Source organism: Silurus aristotelis, assembly GCF_946808225.1.
Source record: "Silurus aristotelis genome assembly, chromosome: 7".
NCBI classification, from domain to species: Eukaryota; Metazoa; Chordata; class Actinopteri; order Siluriformes; family Siluridae; genus Silurus; species Silurus aristotelis.
Window position 1 is genome coordinate 12,922,539 of NC_139580.1, and position 15,731 is coordinate 12,938,269.

Below are 15,731 nucleotides of genomic sequence, written 5' to 3' on the forward strand. Positions count from 1 at the left end.
TAGAGGCATTACATATAAACAGGACTTCATCCACTACAGACAGAAAACAAACAACATAAAACTATCCTTTACACTTTTATCTGGGTTATTATTTTATTTGTAATCCAATATCCTGAAGCATGCAGCCTCTGGGCGAAGCGTCCATGCCTGCATGCACGTAAAGTGTTCTTGTACAACCAAAAGATATTAATCATCTTGCAAATGCCATGCAAGCAAAATACACCCAGAGACTTCATAATTAGCTTTAAAACAAAACGAAAAAAAAAACAAGAAATATCCACACGAACCTGAAGTATAATGTATTAGAATAAATAAAGTTTATGAAAACCCTAGTGTTTCAAGTTTAATGTTTTTTTTTTTATTGAATGCAATTGTTTCTACAATGTTTTTTTTTTCTGTTTAGTTGTTTAAATGAATGTATTATTTATTTATTTATTCCTTTATTATCATTATTGTGTAAAATGTTCTATTTAAAATGTTTGTCTTTGTTTCATGCTTTATAGTGAATCTGTATTGTAACTTGACGTAGACGAAGGGAAACTTGAATGTAACAGTATAAATAAGAAGTCAACAAAAATAAGTCATTTTATTTCATGGAAATAGCTTGTTCTCTCTCTCCCTTTCACATCCTCTATGTCTCTCTCCCCTCTCGCCGTTGCATCCTTGCTACGTGCACATCCACACCAGCTTCATGGCAACGCGGTACACAAGCAAACTGAGTCCAACCACTTTGTTTTGGCGGCGAGGGGAGCGATGTTTTTATTAAACACCCAAATGCCCTAAAACGTCGCGTCCAGTCGCCGACTTTACACCACATACCGCGCTTAAGAATAATTTAACATGTAACAGTGCTATAACGAACTCGTAATATCTCCAAACACAAGATCGAACACAGTATAAAAATGGTTCAGTCTCAAAGTAAGACGTGCAAAACCGAACGCACCGCACCCCAACTATAACTCAGACAGGGTCAATCAAACAATGTGTTATAACGCCCGCCTCTCAGAGCCTCTCATTTGAGAATTATATTTTAAGGGCGTGGTTAATTCGGAAACCCTGTCCTACAATTGGCTAAATATTTGGCTAATAAACATTCATTTGCATAAGCATGTCAGGTTGCAGAGACAGAGGAGTGGGCAGGGTTGGTGGAGCGCGAGTGATCTGAACTTCTTGCGCTCTTCTTGTGAACCCTTTTTAGAAATAATGTTACTTTATTAAAAATTACTGAGTAATAATAAAAAACACAACAGGCCTTCAGACGTTTTTATGGGACTGTCCGCTTAGCAGATGAACTCATTTTTTTTTCTGCCTTAGATTGCTGCTGTTTAATGAAAAAACTTGTGTGGTGAGTAACCGACTTAATTATAGTAATGGGTAATTTATTGTCAAAATATTTGTCTATAGTTAGTATGGAAGAGAATTGATTTTTTAGTTATATACCGTTATATAATTGTGTTTAAATGTTTTTTTCAGTAAACATGGTGGATTTTTAAAAAATAATCTAAATGTCTTCAAGGCAGTAATTATTATTATTATTATTATTATTAGTAGTAGTAGTAGTAGTATTTTATATCTTAAGCAAAACCTGAAACACTTTGAAATCTTGGGATTATTTTTTTTCTTTGTGTATAAACCACTTAAGTAGGTTGCACGTGCAGACCTCTTCAAACCGTTTCAAGTCGTAGGTATATCCCGGGGAAAAAAAATTGTGACCCAGAATAATGAAACCCAATGCTGAAGTGTTTTATATCGGACACAATGATGGACTAAAAGTATGCGTGTTTTTTGTCACGTATCAGTATCATGCCGTTGTTTCTGTGAGTGTTTGATTGCTCCGTGGTTCCCCGCAGGTTCGCTCGTGCGTTTCTTTTACCGCTGAGTTTCTGAAAGCAGGTAAGCCACTGACTAACGCACACTGCGCCTGTTCTCCGCTCCACTGTGCGTGTGACAGCGGCTAACCAGCTTTTGGATGCCCCTCTCTTGACCTCAGCTTCACTTCGGAACTGGAGAAACCCCCAACTGGAGACTTTGTTACACTGCATCTCACCGGAAGCTTCTTCTCCTTCACTATTATTTTTTTTTTAAACTCCACTCGCGGTTCCAGTTGTAGAGCGTGTACGTGCTTCAGGTCACATGTACACCATCACCATTATAAATGTGTCATCTACACGCCTCTGAACTATTTCACCATCTCTAATATGGCAGTAATGTGTACATGTCAGTTTAATAGGACTTACCACAAATATACTCCACGAACCAGAGTAATCGACCTAAAATACAGTACAATGTAATTGTCTATTCTACATGTGTGTAGGCTTCTTCACGGTCTGTTACATCAGAAATATTACATAATAATATGACGTATAGAATCGCATAACCTTTTGACCACATTTTTCTTTTGGGTGTATACCATACCAGCACACTTCTACAGCCTAGATATGACCATACAGTAATACAACCTCTATAGGACCAAACCTCATTTAAGGAATAAAGACTGCATGTTTAATATACCTTATTGCAGTAGTATGGTGTAAATTTAGCAACTTTTACTATAGTGGTGCAGTTTGTGAATTGTGACGGAATGTGACTATATTATTACAGCAGTCTAGCCTATAGATTTACCACTAGTATAGCCGAGATGTCATTATGCTTTTATTGCGGAAGTACAGTTGCATAGTGTGGATGTTTCAATACGGCATTGTACACATGATGCGGCTCTACCTTACTCCAGTTATATAGTATTTCCTTGATCATGCTTTGCTACAGTAGAGTAGAACGTACTTTACTGCAGCAGCTTTGTGTACGTGTAGCCGTACCTGACTACAGTATTGCTATGGTAGTATTGGCTGGATGAGATCATACTTTATGTATATGTGTGTGTGTGTGTGTGTGTGTGTGTGTGTGTGTGTGTGTGTAATAATATAGTAGTGTAGCTTATATATGGCCATATTTCTTCTACTTCTATTAGAGTTTACATGTAACCAAACACTGTTGGCCATTCATGCGTACAGTTACGGCAAGAATACAAAAGTGTAGCCTGCTTGTGAAAATGTAGTTATAGTGGAATAATCTGTAGATCGGTGATCATTTATTAGCATAGTTTTAATGTACAGCTTGCATTTAGCCATCATTTATTAGACTTGTCTGTGCCTTTGTGACAATATATTATAGTCATACATTTTTACAGTATAATGCCAATGTGACTATTATTATTAATCTAGTGTAGGCTACATCTGACTATGATGACAGTAGCATAGTTATAATAGTCTGTATATGATCGTACTTTGGCTTTGTTCCACAGCTGTAGTGTGTAATAAGAAAAGAATGTGAGGAGTGTAAGCATTGGTAAGTCATCAAGTCATTGTCATTAAGTTAGAATATAAGCAGTTATGAGTCTTAAATAAGTACAGCCCAATTGTGGCCATAAAGTAATTATCACTATTACTGTAGTAGATCCTACCTGTAATTGTTAATTTAAATACATTATTGTACTATAATCTACTGTTGGCCTTAAATTACATTTGTCTGGAACTACTATAACTTTCCTGTGGTTGTAAAATATTTGTAGTTTGTAATACAGAAGTCATGTTAATGAGTATGAAGAGTTACAGCATTTTAAGAGCTTAATTGCTATGCTACTGTATAATAAACATGAATTTAAAGTTTATCACCTTTTTGTTATTTTTTCTTTCACTGTTGTGCCAGTCTGATTATCAGTACTAAGGCTAATATTGACAAAAAAATTTATAATCTAGTTACATACCTTTTTAATCCTGTGAGCAAGTCTTATTGACTGCCTTAACATGCTTCATAAACATGACCACTATCACACCTGTTTTTTTTTTTTACCTTTAAACATGAACACAAGCATTCTGTCAGGTTCTATTTTTCTGTCCATTGTTTGCAGCACGTTGCATTTACTTCTCTCTCATGACATCCATGTGGAAGTGAAGCTTTTGCCGAGGCAGCTGGGCGTGTATAACTAGCACCAGTGTTTATTCCATGAGAAGTGCACAAAAGGGAACGTGTGATAAGATAAACTCGGCTGAACTGTTGACCTTCCTGTGTAGCAATACCTCACAGACGTCTGACAAAGTTTTCATCCATCTTTCCTCATGTCTCCTGTTTTTCCGCTTTATATTCGCTGTCTCCTGTGTAGACAGTGTGAACTGTGTTTGTTGGCAGGCAGGGCTGACGGATGCTGTAAGTCATAGATGCATGGGTTTAAGGTGCAGCTTCCTTTAGCCATCAGATGCTTCCCTGATGCTATCACTCTAATCAAAAATATGTGCACCAACCCGGACAATGTGATGAGTACATCACTGCAGGTTTGAGATTGGTTTATAAAGGATTATGATTCACTGAACAACCTGCTCATCTATATTTGTCACATATTCATAAACAAACTGAAAGGGAGAGGTTTTGCTGGGTAACAAATTATGTTACAGTAACAGGTTATTGTTAATTAGGGAATAGTAAGAGAATTTCATGTGCTGCTAATTGTATTATCTTACCATCATCAACAGACTAGATATGATGACAGTTGTGAGGTATGAGCTCATACTGAAAGTACACTTTCCCAGCTGAACAGGATGTGTTTTCTTTTGCGTTAGAGGAAATCTTTTTATAATCTGTGCTACACTGACACTTGTTGAAATCATACCAGCATTGAGTTACATCTGCTTCGAATGTGGTTGAGAAAATAACCGGATGTATCACAACCTGAAGAACACTTGAACACAGAGCCACTGTATATAAACACAAAGCACTGTCTTTATTAGACTTAAATACATGAACAAAAGTAATAGTTCTCTAGATAGACTTTTTCTGGTATTTTACAGTAAATAAATGTTTTGGAATGTAACAAAATGTAAACATATATTTGTATATACAGCAGATATATAATATATTGTTACATTGATGAGATGAGTAGGACCATGAGAGCAGTGGATGGCTAAGTACATGGGTGTAATAAGAGAGCGATCCTTGGCCCTCCGGGTTTTACCTCCAAGATGACTCCTTGGATGTCAGGACTGTAAGACACACAAGAATATGATATAGAGTGATGTGCTCAGTGTTTTCAAGTTAGGAAGTTAGGAGAAATAATTTCCATGCATTGTAAGCCATCCTGGCTTAGCCCATGCCACTGAGAAGCCTGGAAACACACAGACACCAGAGGAGAAAGGCACCCAACACCCAAAAAGGAAGCCATGTTTTTTTAATAAAAAATAAAAAAAATTCTTCATATTACATGATCATTATTTATAGCTTATATTGACAAGATGAGCAATATCCAGATTTTAGTTCTTTGGATCAGTAATTCAGCAGGCTTTGATTGGTAACTCCCACAGGCAGTGTTTTAAATAAGAGAATAACAGTAATGAGTGAGTTCACTGATCACTTCCTCTGGTGCATTTTCCATTCAAGGGAGCTGAGTGAGTCAGTTATTTCAGTGTTTAAGCATAATTCTTGTTAGACTGGCTAGAAAAATTAGGAACCTTTGCTTAATAACTTGCATCTTTACAATTAAAGTAAAATACATTTTTAATATTAGTGAGTCAGTCTGTAATTATTGATTCTAACAGCAGCCAAGGTTTAATACATAGCAAAACTCATTTCACAACTTTAGATCACTAAATAGTTCAGCATACAGGCACATTCATGCTTCCCTTACTCCAGACTAATACTGCATCAACTGCAAAACAACAATAATGGCATTTGAATACTAATATTATCATTACATCATTATTATCAGGCACACTGTCTTATGTTGATTAAACAACTGTTTCAGAGACTAGTGCTGTCAGTGGCGTTGTAATGAGTAGTCATGTCACACAGCAGATCGCGTGCATGCACATGATTTGAAAGATCAATTCACCTAAAGTTCGCTGTTGATTCTCCACTGTTTACCTCAACCAAGAGATGTGAACACACACACACAGAGATAATCAATAAAACAGAGCACAGGATCCTGAAATAAAGTGTGTGTGTGTGTGTGTGGGGGGGGGGGGGGGCAGAGCAAGTCTTTGCAAAATCAGAAAGGTGTAAAGATAAAAAGTAGAAATAACACTTTAGTTTATTATAAAAATTAGAGCCATGAAAACAAACCGAGTTTTCTGCTGTGTCTGCACAAACACTGTACCCATTGAAAACTCAATGACATACAATAATGTGATGAAACAGCAGCGTAGTCAGTCATTACCAATGGCATTAGCTACATTTTTCCCATGCAGCTTTAGAAAATGCTGCTCAGATCAGGCTCTCGGTCCTTAAACTAAAGTGTTCAGAAGGACAAAGTCAACACTTTATATGAAAGGCACCAGACAAGGACTTTACAACATTCACAAAAATGGAATGTTGCATTGATTAATTAATTTGGCAGATGACTGATTGAATGAGATCTGTCATCGAACTGCACATGCATTAAAGCTCTACTCCTTTGACTTTAAAGATGTTTATGCCCAAGTCTGGCATAAAGACCAGACGAGAGTAAAAAAAAAAATAAATGGAAAAAAAAAAGCCTAAACTCACTTAAGCCTGCTTTAAAGATTTCTAATGCTACATTGTTTGAGTTTCAAACACTTCATAACTTTACATGCCTTTTTAAATCTATGAATTGAATGAGTTGCTTTTCTGAATTCATAGAACCTACTTCTGCACAAAGAAGAGGAAGTTCACAAAAGGCTAGATTGCACAGAAAGGACTTATAATTCATTTATCACATAGTGACCCTTTTCTCAAAGATTTAAGCATTTGAAATAAACCATGCTTACATGTAAAACATGGATTCTGCCTAATATAACTGCGGTCTTTAAATGGACTAATTCGATGCAAACAGTCCTATACTGCACAAAGACTGCATACACAAGTTTTTGAATATTATAATCCTAACTGCTATGCATGCTGGTCTTACAGATATGCTTGTTTAAAGCCTTGTATGATGCCAGCCAGATAAGGTGTTAATGCAGACACACAGTTACAAGCTTTATTAGAGCAAGGTTTGGACGAGAAGGGGGCACCATACGGGAACCTTCACCCAGAGAGCGCTGCTGCCACCAGGCCTGGCTGAGTGAGGTGCCATGCCAGAACAGAGTGGATGAGCAGCACATTCTCACACATACACACCCTCAGGGTTCAGGCTGGACACCAGGGGGTGCTGCAGGTTGCGTGGATGCCCCAGAAACTGCTTAGCTGTGGGCCGCTGCAAAAAATCTGTGAACAGAGGAACATTCTTTTTTATGTACAGAATTATCTAAACGAGAAACATAGTCTACATAAACCAGCCAATGAGTGGATTTTAAAATTGTGGCAAATAAAATTTACAAAACAGTACAGTGCTTCATAATCTGATTATAGGCTAAAAGCCATATAGAGTTTCTTTATCAGATACCTTTAAAACCTGTTTGGTGCATAGTATATATATATATATATATATATATATATATATATATATATATATATATATATATATATATATATATATATATATAGTCTACAGTGCATAAGACATAAGACAGATGTAATGACTGGTGTATTGCATAAGACAGATGTATGTGCAATGCATGTGAGTTTGTGTTTTCTTATACCACTATCTAAAGATGTTTCCTGCAATAGTTGAGCCAGTTCCTGCTGGTCCAGCTGCTGGTGGAGGTCTGTACGTGAGGAGTTCTGGGCAGGGAGAACTCCAGTCTGCTGGATGAACTGCTGCAGGTTACACTGCCTCAGCTCCTTATTCAGCTCATCCAGCTGTTCCTGTTTAGCCTTGACACATAAGAGGGACAAAGTTACGCAATACACCATTTTCATATTACAAGCCAAGCTGAAAAGTAAGAATCACTGTAATTATATTTTAAATATTTACACATATATTTACACTAGACAATGCTTTAAACTGAACAAAAAAAATAGCTAGATCAGATTAGAATCTATTATGACATACAATAACAGTTAATGTGAAAAGTAAAAAAAATATATTTTAAAGGCTTTCATCACATGTAGTACAAAATTTCATAGCAACTAACCCAAAGAATTCAAATAAATCTATAGATTTATGCCTTGATCACATAAAATGTCCTTTATTTTATAATTTATAAGAACCCTTCGTCATTTTTGTGTGCTTGTAGTTTTCTCAAAAAAGAAAAATTTAAAAATTAAAAACACGTTTGAATATTTTACATTTGTTTTATTTTTTTTATTTTATTTTTTGTATTATTTAGCATTGCTTTATTGGAATGCTAAATTGGAATACTTTGGAATGGAGTTCAGTGAATCACTGCAAAAAATACAATTATGCACACGTTTTTATGAACACATTTTTTTCTCCTCTCAGAGCAACAAGACGAGATACTGTGTGACTAAACAATATAAAAACATCTTATGGTCAAATAGTGACAGTAAATCAGACACTGCATGTACATTACAATAGAAGGGAATGATAAAAATTTCAGAAAAAAAGAATTCTGCAATTTAACTGGAGACCACTAGAGGTAGACATGCTTCTTCTACATTCCTAACTTTATGCCTTGTGGCTCTTTTAACAGCAATCCAGGGATTTGTTCTCCAAGGGTGTGTTTCTGCACCTGCAGTCTGTGACTTCCATTAGTGAATTGACAAGTCAAGAGCCAGACAAGTCAAGACTAACAGCCATTTCTGTGCTAGACACCAACACCTAATGCTCGCTAAAAAATATGATAATTAACATTCTGCTGCTGGAACGTCTCTCTGAGGATTTCTATACTTAAGGGAATGTCCTCGTTTATAAGGAAGATTCCAGTTTCATTGGTATGCATGATGATTAACAGAGTTTGGGCCAAAAAGCCTAAAGCAATAAGGATGATTTCTGCATTTCATTTCCAACATTCAGTCCATAAAGCTAATTACAAGAGGTAATTCAAGTATCTAGGATTTTTTTTCTTCACAAAAACACATTATGAAAGCAGGTGTAAAATAATGAATGGAATCTTTATTGTAAACCTGCTGAGTAGAAAGGAGTCTGAATATTTTAAACAAAAACAGGTGCATTGTAAGCATTTTAGTTTTGATGATAGAACTATCCTGAGTCTGTCCACAGGACATAATATGGACATAATTATGTCTCCAACTGTGAAATAACGTCTAATGCTAACAAAAGACCACGTCCTCTCTGCTCACCTGCAGCAGCATTTTTGCTTTTCCCACAGCTTTCTCAGTGTCTATCAGCTCCGACTCCAGCTCCTCTCCTTGTTTCTGTTGACTCTGGAGCTTCACTTGTATCGCACTAACAGAGTCGTCTGACTGCGCGTGTGTGGGCGGGGCTTCAGCTTCAAGCCTTTCCCTTTGAATGTCCTGCTCTAGCTGTGTGGATTTTGAGGTAAGCTCGAGCAGGCTGGTGCCGCACTCCTCCAGCTTGGCATGTAATTCGGCCAGTTGTCTCCTCATCAAACGCTCATGCTGCATCTCAGTCCTGAGCTCCTCTTCCCACTGCTCCTCATCTTCCAGCAGCGTCAGCTCTGCGGCAGCCAACTCTTCCTGCTGATCCCACGCCTGTGTTTCCTGCTCCAGGAGCTCCAGGTGGGCTTCCAGTGCCTGTAGTCGCTCCTGCTGTTGGAGAACTTGCTTAAACACATCCTCTCTAGAAAGATCTTGCAGATGGGTGGTGTGAGGCAGTGGAGATGCTCTGGAGTCAGGCAGGAGTTTGGTACTTGGAGTCCTGCGGTTCTGTTTAGGTCTGGTGCGTGGGGAAGAAGAAGGACCCATGCTAAATGTCAGGGATTTTCTGGGTGCGTTGCGTTTTGGAGGCTCTATTTCAGAGGGTTTCTGAAAAGAGAGTGTGCGCTCGTGGCTATCACTGCCACTACTGCTGCTGCTGCTGCTGGGGCCAGTGCGGCGAAGGTAGAACTGCACCTCATTACTGTGCTGCCCAAGCTTAGCCAGCGACTCCAGAGGACGCTCAGTAGCCAAAAGCTGCCGCTCAGTATCTCTCAATCTCTGGATGAGGACATAACGACCCGTCTGGCCTGGAGGAGGCAAAAGATGCAGTGAGGCCACATGAAATCTTTAATGAAGATTCAACTAATCCAATGCATAGAGTAGGATAATTTGGCAGTACATAAACACAGGGGTGGACAAATCATAATCATTCAATAGTTAGCCCACTGTGCAAATAAAAGCTGCCGGTCCAATGTACTACAATTATAACTCCATTGCCCAGATTACAGTGGTATCTAACCTAATGTAAAACACGTGGTGAGTTATTTAGCTAGTTAATTGCAATAACACAGACAGTATTATAGAACAGTGCACCGCATTCATATGTCCATACATCCATATTTGGCTTAGGTTTTCAGTGTTTCAACTGCATGTTCCTGATTTTAAAAAGTTGGACATCTGTATATAGTGATTAATTCACCTAGTAAAAATAGTTCAATAGTCAATCGTGTCTCGACAGATGTGTGTAGTGCAGAGGGTGGTCAGATTTAAAAGAAGCAAAAACACACACCAGAGTTAGAGCACCGAGGCACATGACACCATGGTAAAGCCAATTTGGATGCTATAAAAATTAATATATGTATAGTGTCCACCCCAGAAGTAAAAAAAAATAGGCATTTCTATATTAGAGTTTAAATATCTGTTTTTAATATATAAACAGCTTGCTGGTGTGTAATGTATGAAGATACCTATGGCTTGAGCGAGAGCGATGACCACATCCTGACAGGACGTCTCCTCCGAGAGGCCACAGACCACCCGCACCACACCCTCCACCCACACCTTGAGCTCCATTAGCGTGGCACCGGACCTCAGCTCAGCTGGGATCAGATCAAATCAGACGGAATCAGCACTGCATAACCAAAGGCAGGTTCTAGGACACAGATAAAGAAGGGTGCGAATGCTATTAATATAAAATGTTAGGAATGAAAAAAACAATAAAGTTGTCATTAACTACAATGTTCTCGAAACATAACTATGCCGAAATACAGCAGCAAACATTATGGAGGGGTTTTCAAGAATTTTAAGTTGTGACAAATATCTATTCCAGTGGATAAACTCATTTCTAAAATTATCATAACCCTCTTGGCTCAAAAGCAGAGCTCAGCTAAGATTAAACACACTGTTTGCTCTCTTCAAAGAAGTTATAGCAGATTTGTGCTTAGGGGAACAAACAATCAACCAGACCTCTGCTGAGAGAGAAACACAGAGTGTGTGTGTGTGTGTGTGTGTGTGTGTGTGTGTGTGTGTGTGTGTATGAATGTTTGAATTAATGTATGCCAGTGCCTTTACTTTGAAACCTCACAACAGGAACAGATTGCACAGCTTTAGTAGTGTGTAACATCGAAGAGCTTGGCGGTGCAGCAGGGAGCAAATGAGGCCCCAGGCAGAAGATGAATGCGAGTGTGGTTTGATGGATGATGGCCCTGTTCACGTTTACTGCACTTGTTTGCAGCATTTGCAAACAAATGGTCAGACAAAGTCAAATGCACTTACAGAGCCCAACCTCTTTTTCTCAACGGAACCAGGCAATACTCAATCAGCAACTGCCGGTAAAATTAACAGCCGTTCTTAGAATGCTGAATCAGGTTTTTAAATAAAGAATAGGTGGGGAAAATCACAAAACAGTTTGGAGAGGAAGTTCACTGTCATGACATAGAGTATATGAAGAGAGGGTAATCTAAAGGTACAGTACCAGGACTTGCATAGCTTCAAAAAAGGAGGAAACCAATGGAATGCTGTGACTTCATGCTTTATCACGTAAACTCCTTTAAAGCGATGGGATGATAACAAAATTCCCAGAAACACTCTGATCGCTTGCTGCATGAGTCATCTGACATTCAGGCTGTAAATAAACACCCTTTTGTGTAATGAAGAACAAAGAGCTGGCTCATTGGCAACATGGACCCAATACGAGAGACAAGATTAAGTTTGGGGCCCATCATGGAGCATCTGCTAGCAGCATCCTGTTCTGTTTTAGCCTAGTGCTTCATCTCTTCTTGTTCACAATCTTTCAAAATGTTTTTGGCACAAGCTGATACTAGTGCACAATGATCTGAAATAATCGGAGCACTAAGTACAAGTACATTCCTCCCATGCAATTCCTTTCAGTCACTGTTATTTGAAAGAGTTGCAGTCATGATTTGAAGCTCTGTACTTGAGGCTTAGAGCTTGAGACTTCATTAATCACTACTTTACTGTAGAAATAGCACTAAATAATGGCATTCTGCCTCTAAACAATCAGGTTAGAGCCCCTATCATCCTCCATTAGCTGGCAGAGGAATGCTGTCTTGCAGACCTGTGTGAGAGACTAAAACAAATCTTCTTTTGTCTTCTATGCTCCGACAGGCTTGAGCACTAAATCAAGGTCAAGGCCCGAAGGGTTCACTTCTCTACACAGCATGAGGGTTACTAAAGCCACCAGCTCCTGAAACTAAATCAATTGATACCACTTAGTAAATACAAGTAATTCTATGTATAGGTCAACTTTTTAACCAAAAGATTTAAATCATGAGGGCAAGATAAAGGTGGGAGAATGTCACATGCATACACACTCCCTCAACGTCATATATCTTCCTCAATTATACACAGATTAAAACAATATATTTAAAATTCATTATATAGACAAAAGTATTGGGACACCTGACTTTCCCAGCCAAGCTGAAGGCACACAATTGCGATGCTCAAAAAGCACAAGCCATACCAGTGGTGAACGAAGTGCAAAAATCATGTACACATATATATACATATAAAACATTACTCCAGTGAAAGTGCTCCCTTTAAACTTTTACATGAATAAAAGTATAAATGCCTCCAAATGTATTTAAGTATCCAAGTACTGTGATTTATTATAGCTATAATGTCTTATCATTTTTATCACGAGACTTTTTGCTTAATCAACCCAGTTTATGTGAAAAAACTCTAATGTTACTGTTAGCACACCAATCTATTAATAGAATAATATTAACGAGTCAAACACTGATTGACCTTCTTCTGAGCCCAAAACATCCTTTTCAACAACTTCAAAAAAAATCGTGCAAATAAGGCCATGGGTGTTGTGGCAAGAGTCAGGAGTTTTTTCCATCATTTATTCGTCTCCAAATATTCTGCTTGCTGTTTATCTCACACAGAACTGTAGGTTGGTGTTAAGATAAAATATATGCTATAAATCATAATGTTAGGCAAGCTAAAAGAAATATTGTTGCTCTATGCATAAAAACATAGCAGGCAACACAGCATAACCTAAATTATATAGTTATTAGCCTGTTTTATTAAATGCAGTAGCCTTTACTATCCTGCATACACATTTTTGTCTTTTGCATAGTTTTCCCCGTACTTCTTTCCTCTTTTTATCCCCCTAAATTGGGCTCCTGAGGGTTTAGACCTTTTTGTCACTAAAAAACTAAAACTAAACTTTCTTTCGGCTTCTCCCATTAGGGGTCGCCACAGTGGATCATCCGTATTCATGATCCGCATATTTGATTTGGCACGTTTTTACGCTGAATTCCCTTTCTAACGCAACCCTCCCCATTTATCCGGGTTTGGGACCGGCACTAAGAGTGCACTGACTTGTGCAACCCCTGGCTGGGGTTGGTTCCCTGATCGAATCCGGGCCGCAGCGGTGAGAGCGCCGCATCCTAACCACTAGACCACCAGGGACCCTGAGACCTTTTTTGTCACTAATAATTTTAATTTGGATTCAGTTTTCCTTACTGACACCCCACCCCTCCTTTCTGAGTGTATGAGTGAGGGAACTTCTTCGGGCGGTGGGTGCAGGCTCCGAGTCCCGACCAGGTTCATTCACTGTGACATGATATAATAATTGACGTGACTGTGCAAATGAGCGATATAAAATTTTTTTATAAAATAAAAACCTACAAATCAAAACAATGGTAGATTTCTATTTAGCTTGGACGCCCCGTCACGCCCCCCAGGAAGATGCACATGTCCCTAAATCTGCCACTGCCAAGCAGCAATCAAAACAAGATTAAAACATTGTGCGCTCTACCCTGATTGGTGGCTTACACCAATCAGGGTAGTAACAGTAACTGTTTGACCTGTTACGTTTTTATTATGCGAAATGTAGTTAAATAAAAGGTAGGATATTTGACTTTGAAATGTAGTAAAGTGAAAGTAAAAGTTTCCCCTAATGGAAAATTTGAATAAAGTACAGATACACTAAAAAACTACTTAAGTACAGTCATGAATTACATTTACTTTGTTACTGTTCTCCACTGTATCACACTTATGACCAGGTGTGAATGAATGAACTAATTTCAACAAATTTAAAACAGCAAAGGTCAAATAAGTAAAAAATAAATAAGTAGTCTAAAGGAGACTAATGTCAGATTTCTCTTTTTTATATATATATATATATATATATTTTTTTTTTCAGTATTTGAAATGAAAAAAAAAAGAAGCTAATTTCGGCACATGGGGATAAGAAGACTCACAGTCTGGTCACACTGTGTGCTCTCACAAATGTTTATGTAGGCATCTCTTGAGATCTTTTGGTTATTGATTACAGTTCAGATGCTAAAGGCCTGCTTTGATCTTTGGGGCGAGGCTCAGCTCCTCAGACCACTCACACATGTTCAATTCCACAGAGTCAAGAAATGCAGACAAGCACAACCGAGAGCAGCCTATTCCTCCCATATTCTTCTCTCCCAAAGATGCATCTAAAGCCATGATTATGAGAATCGTCATGCTTTTCTCTTCATCTCTCTCTCTCTCATTTAATTACAGCTTAACAGGACAGCAAAAAAGAAAATCCCCCCAAAATGAAAATGTTCAGTAGAATGTACCTAGTTATTGATTGAAGAATTATTCATATAGAAAATTATTGTGCATCTGTGGTTATTAAAAACTATATAAAGTAGTTTTAATCTAAAACTGAGATTGCTGTATACACCCATTGCTTCTGCTGCTCTCTTATGAGATGCCAATCAACAGCACACACTTTCATGGTATAAAACATGTGTAAGGACCCAGTCAGCAAGCATGTTAAGTTCAATCTAATACCAATTTAGTGTTTGCAGGAGCATGTGTCATGATGCCGGGATCAGGGACCAGGATGCAGTCAGCATTTAAATTCAGTAAGGTTGAAGTCAGAGCGCTATAGCAGGCCACTCAAGATCTTCCATTCTAACCCATGTAAACCATATCTTCATTGGGCTGGCTCTGTGCACAAAGGCATTACCATGCTCAATCAGGTTTGAGACTACTAGTTCATGTGAATTAAAGATTTAATGCTACCGCATACAAAGGCATTCTATACAATTGTCTGCCTCAAACTTTGTGGTAACCGTTTTGGAAAGAGCCACATGTGGATGGAAAAATCAGTTGTGCCAATTAAAGATAAGATAAGATATACCTTTATCCGCCCCACAGTGAGAAATTTCTATGTTACCGCAGCAAAGAAAAGAAATGTACAAATATAGACAAATATTACTTTTGTCATTTCAACTCCTACAGGTTCTACTGTCAGTTTACTTCCTCTAGACCCAGCAATGTCAGTGCTTCTCACCCTCCACCCCGAGAGCATTCCAACCTAAATTACCTACTGCTTTTCTATAAACTTAAGGGTGGTCTGATAATTTCAGTCCTGTCAAGAACGAGGATAGCGATAGTCTCTGATTTCACAAACACTCTTGCCTTTTGTGTTTCTGCAGTTTATTTGTCTTTGTGCATACATATAGAATTTAACTTCAGAAAAAAACACAACACCGCAAAAAGTTTGCATACATTCAGTAATATATTGTCTTTGT

At 38.1% G+C, this 15,731-nt stretch overlaps 1 protein-coding gene and 1 long non-coding RNA gene across 7 annotated transcripts in view; one reads left to right on the plus strand and one right to left on the minus strand.

Moving 5' to 3' along the window:
* The first annotated feature begins 1,125 nt into the window (after positions 1-1,125).
* LOC310729227 lies at positions 1,126-3,667 on the plus strand. The gene is made up of 2 exons (XR_014534516.1): positions 1,126-1,345; positions 1,851-3,667. It is a non-coding gene; the product is annotated as an uncharacterized lncRNA (long non-coding RNA).
* Positions 3,668-4,751: 1,084 nt separating this feature from the next.
* rassf7a (Ras association domain family member 7a) overlaps positions 4,752-15,731 on the minus strand; it is a 30,737-nt gene continuing 19,757 nt past the window's right edge. For 4 of the 6 annotated variants that reach the window (XM_083547281.1, XM_083547284.1, XM_083547282.1 and 1 more), the window contains exons 2-6: positions 10,656-10,837; positions 9,151-9,995; positions 7,587-7,761; positions 7,126-7,212; positions 4,752-5,033 (exon numbers count right to left, since the gene is read on the minus strand). In XM_083547281.1, coding sequence (XP_083403407.1) covers positions 5,002-5,033; positions 7,126-7,212; positions 7,587-7,761; positions 9,151-9,995; positions 10,656-10,758 — 1,242 coding nt within the window. In that variant the 5' untranslated portion in view covers positions 10,759-10,837 and the 3' untranslated portion in view covers positions 4,752-5,001. Of the gene's footprint in view, positions 5,034-7,125; positions 7,213-7,586; positions 7,762-9,150; positions 9,996-10,655; positions 13,349-13,632; positions 13,784-15,731 lie in introns of those variants that run through there. The other 2 variants (XM_083547283.1, XM_083547285.1) reach the window with 2 other exon arrangements.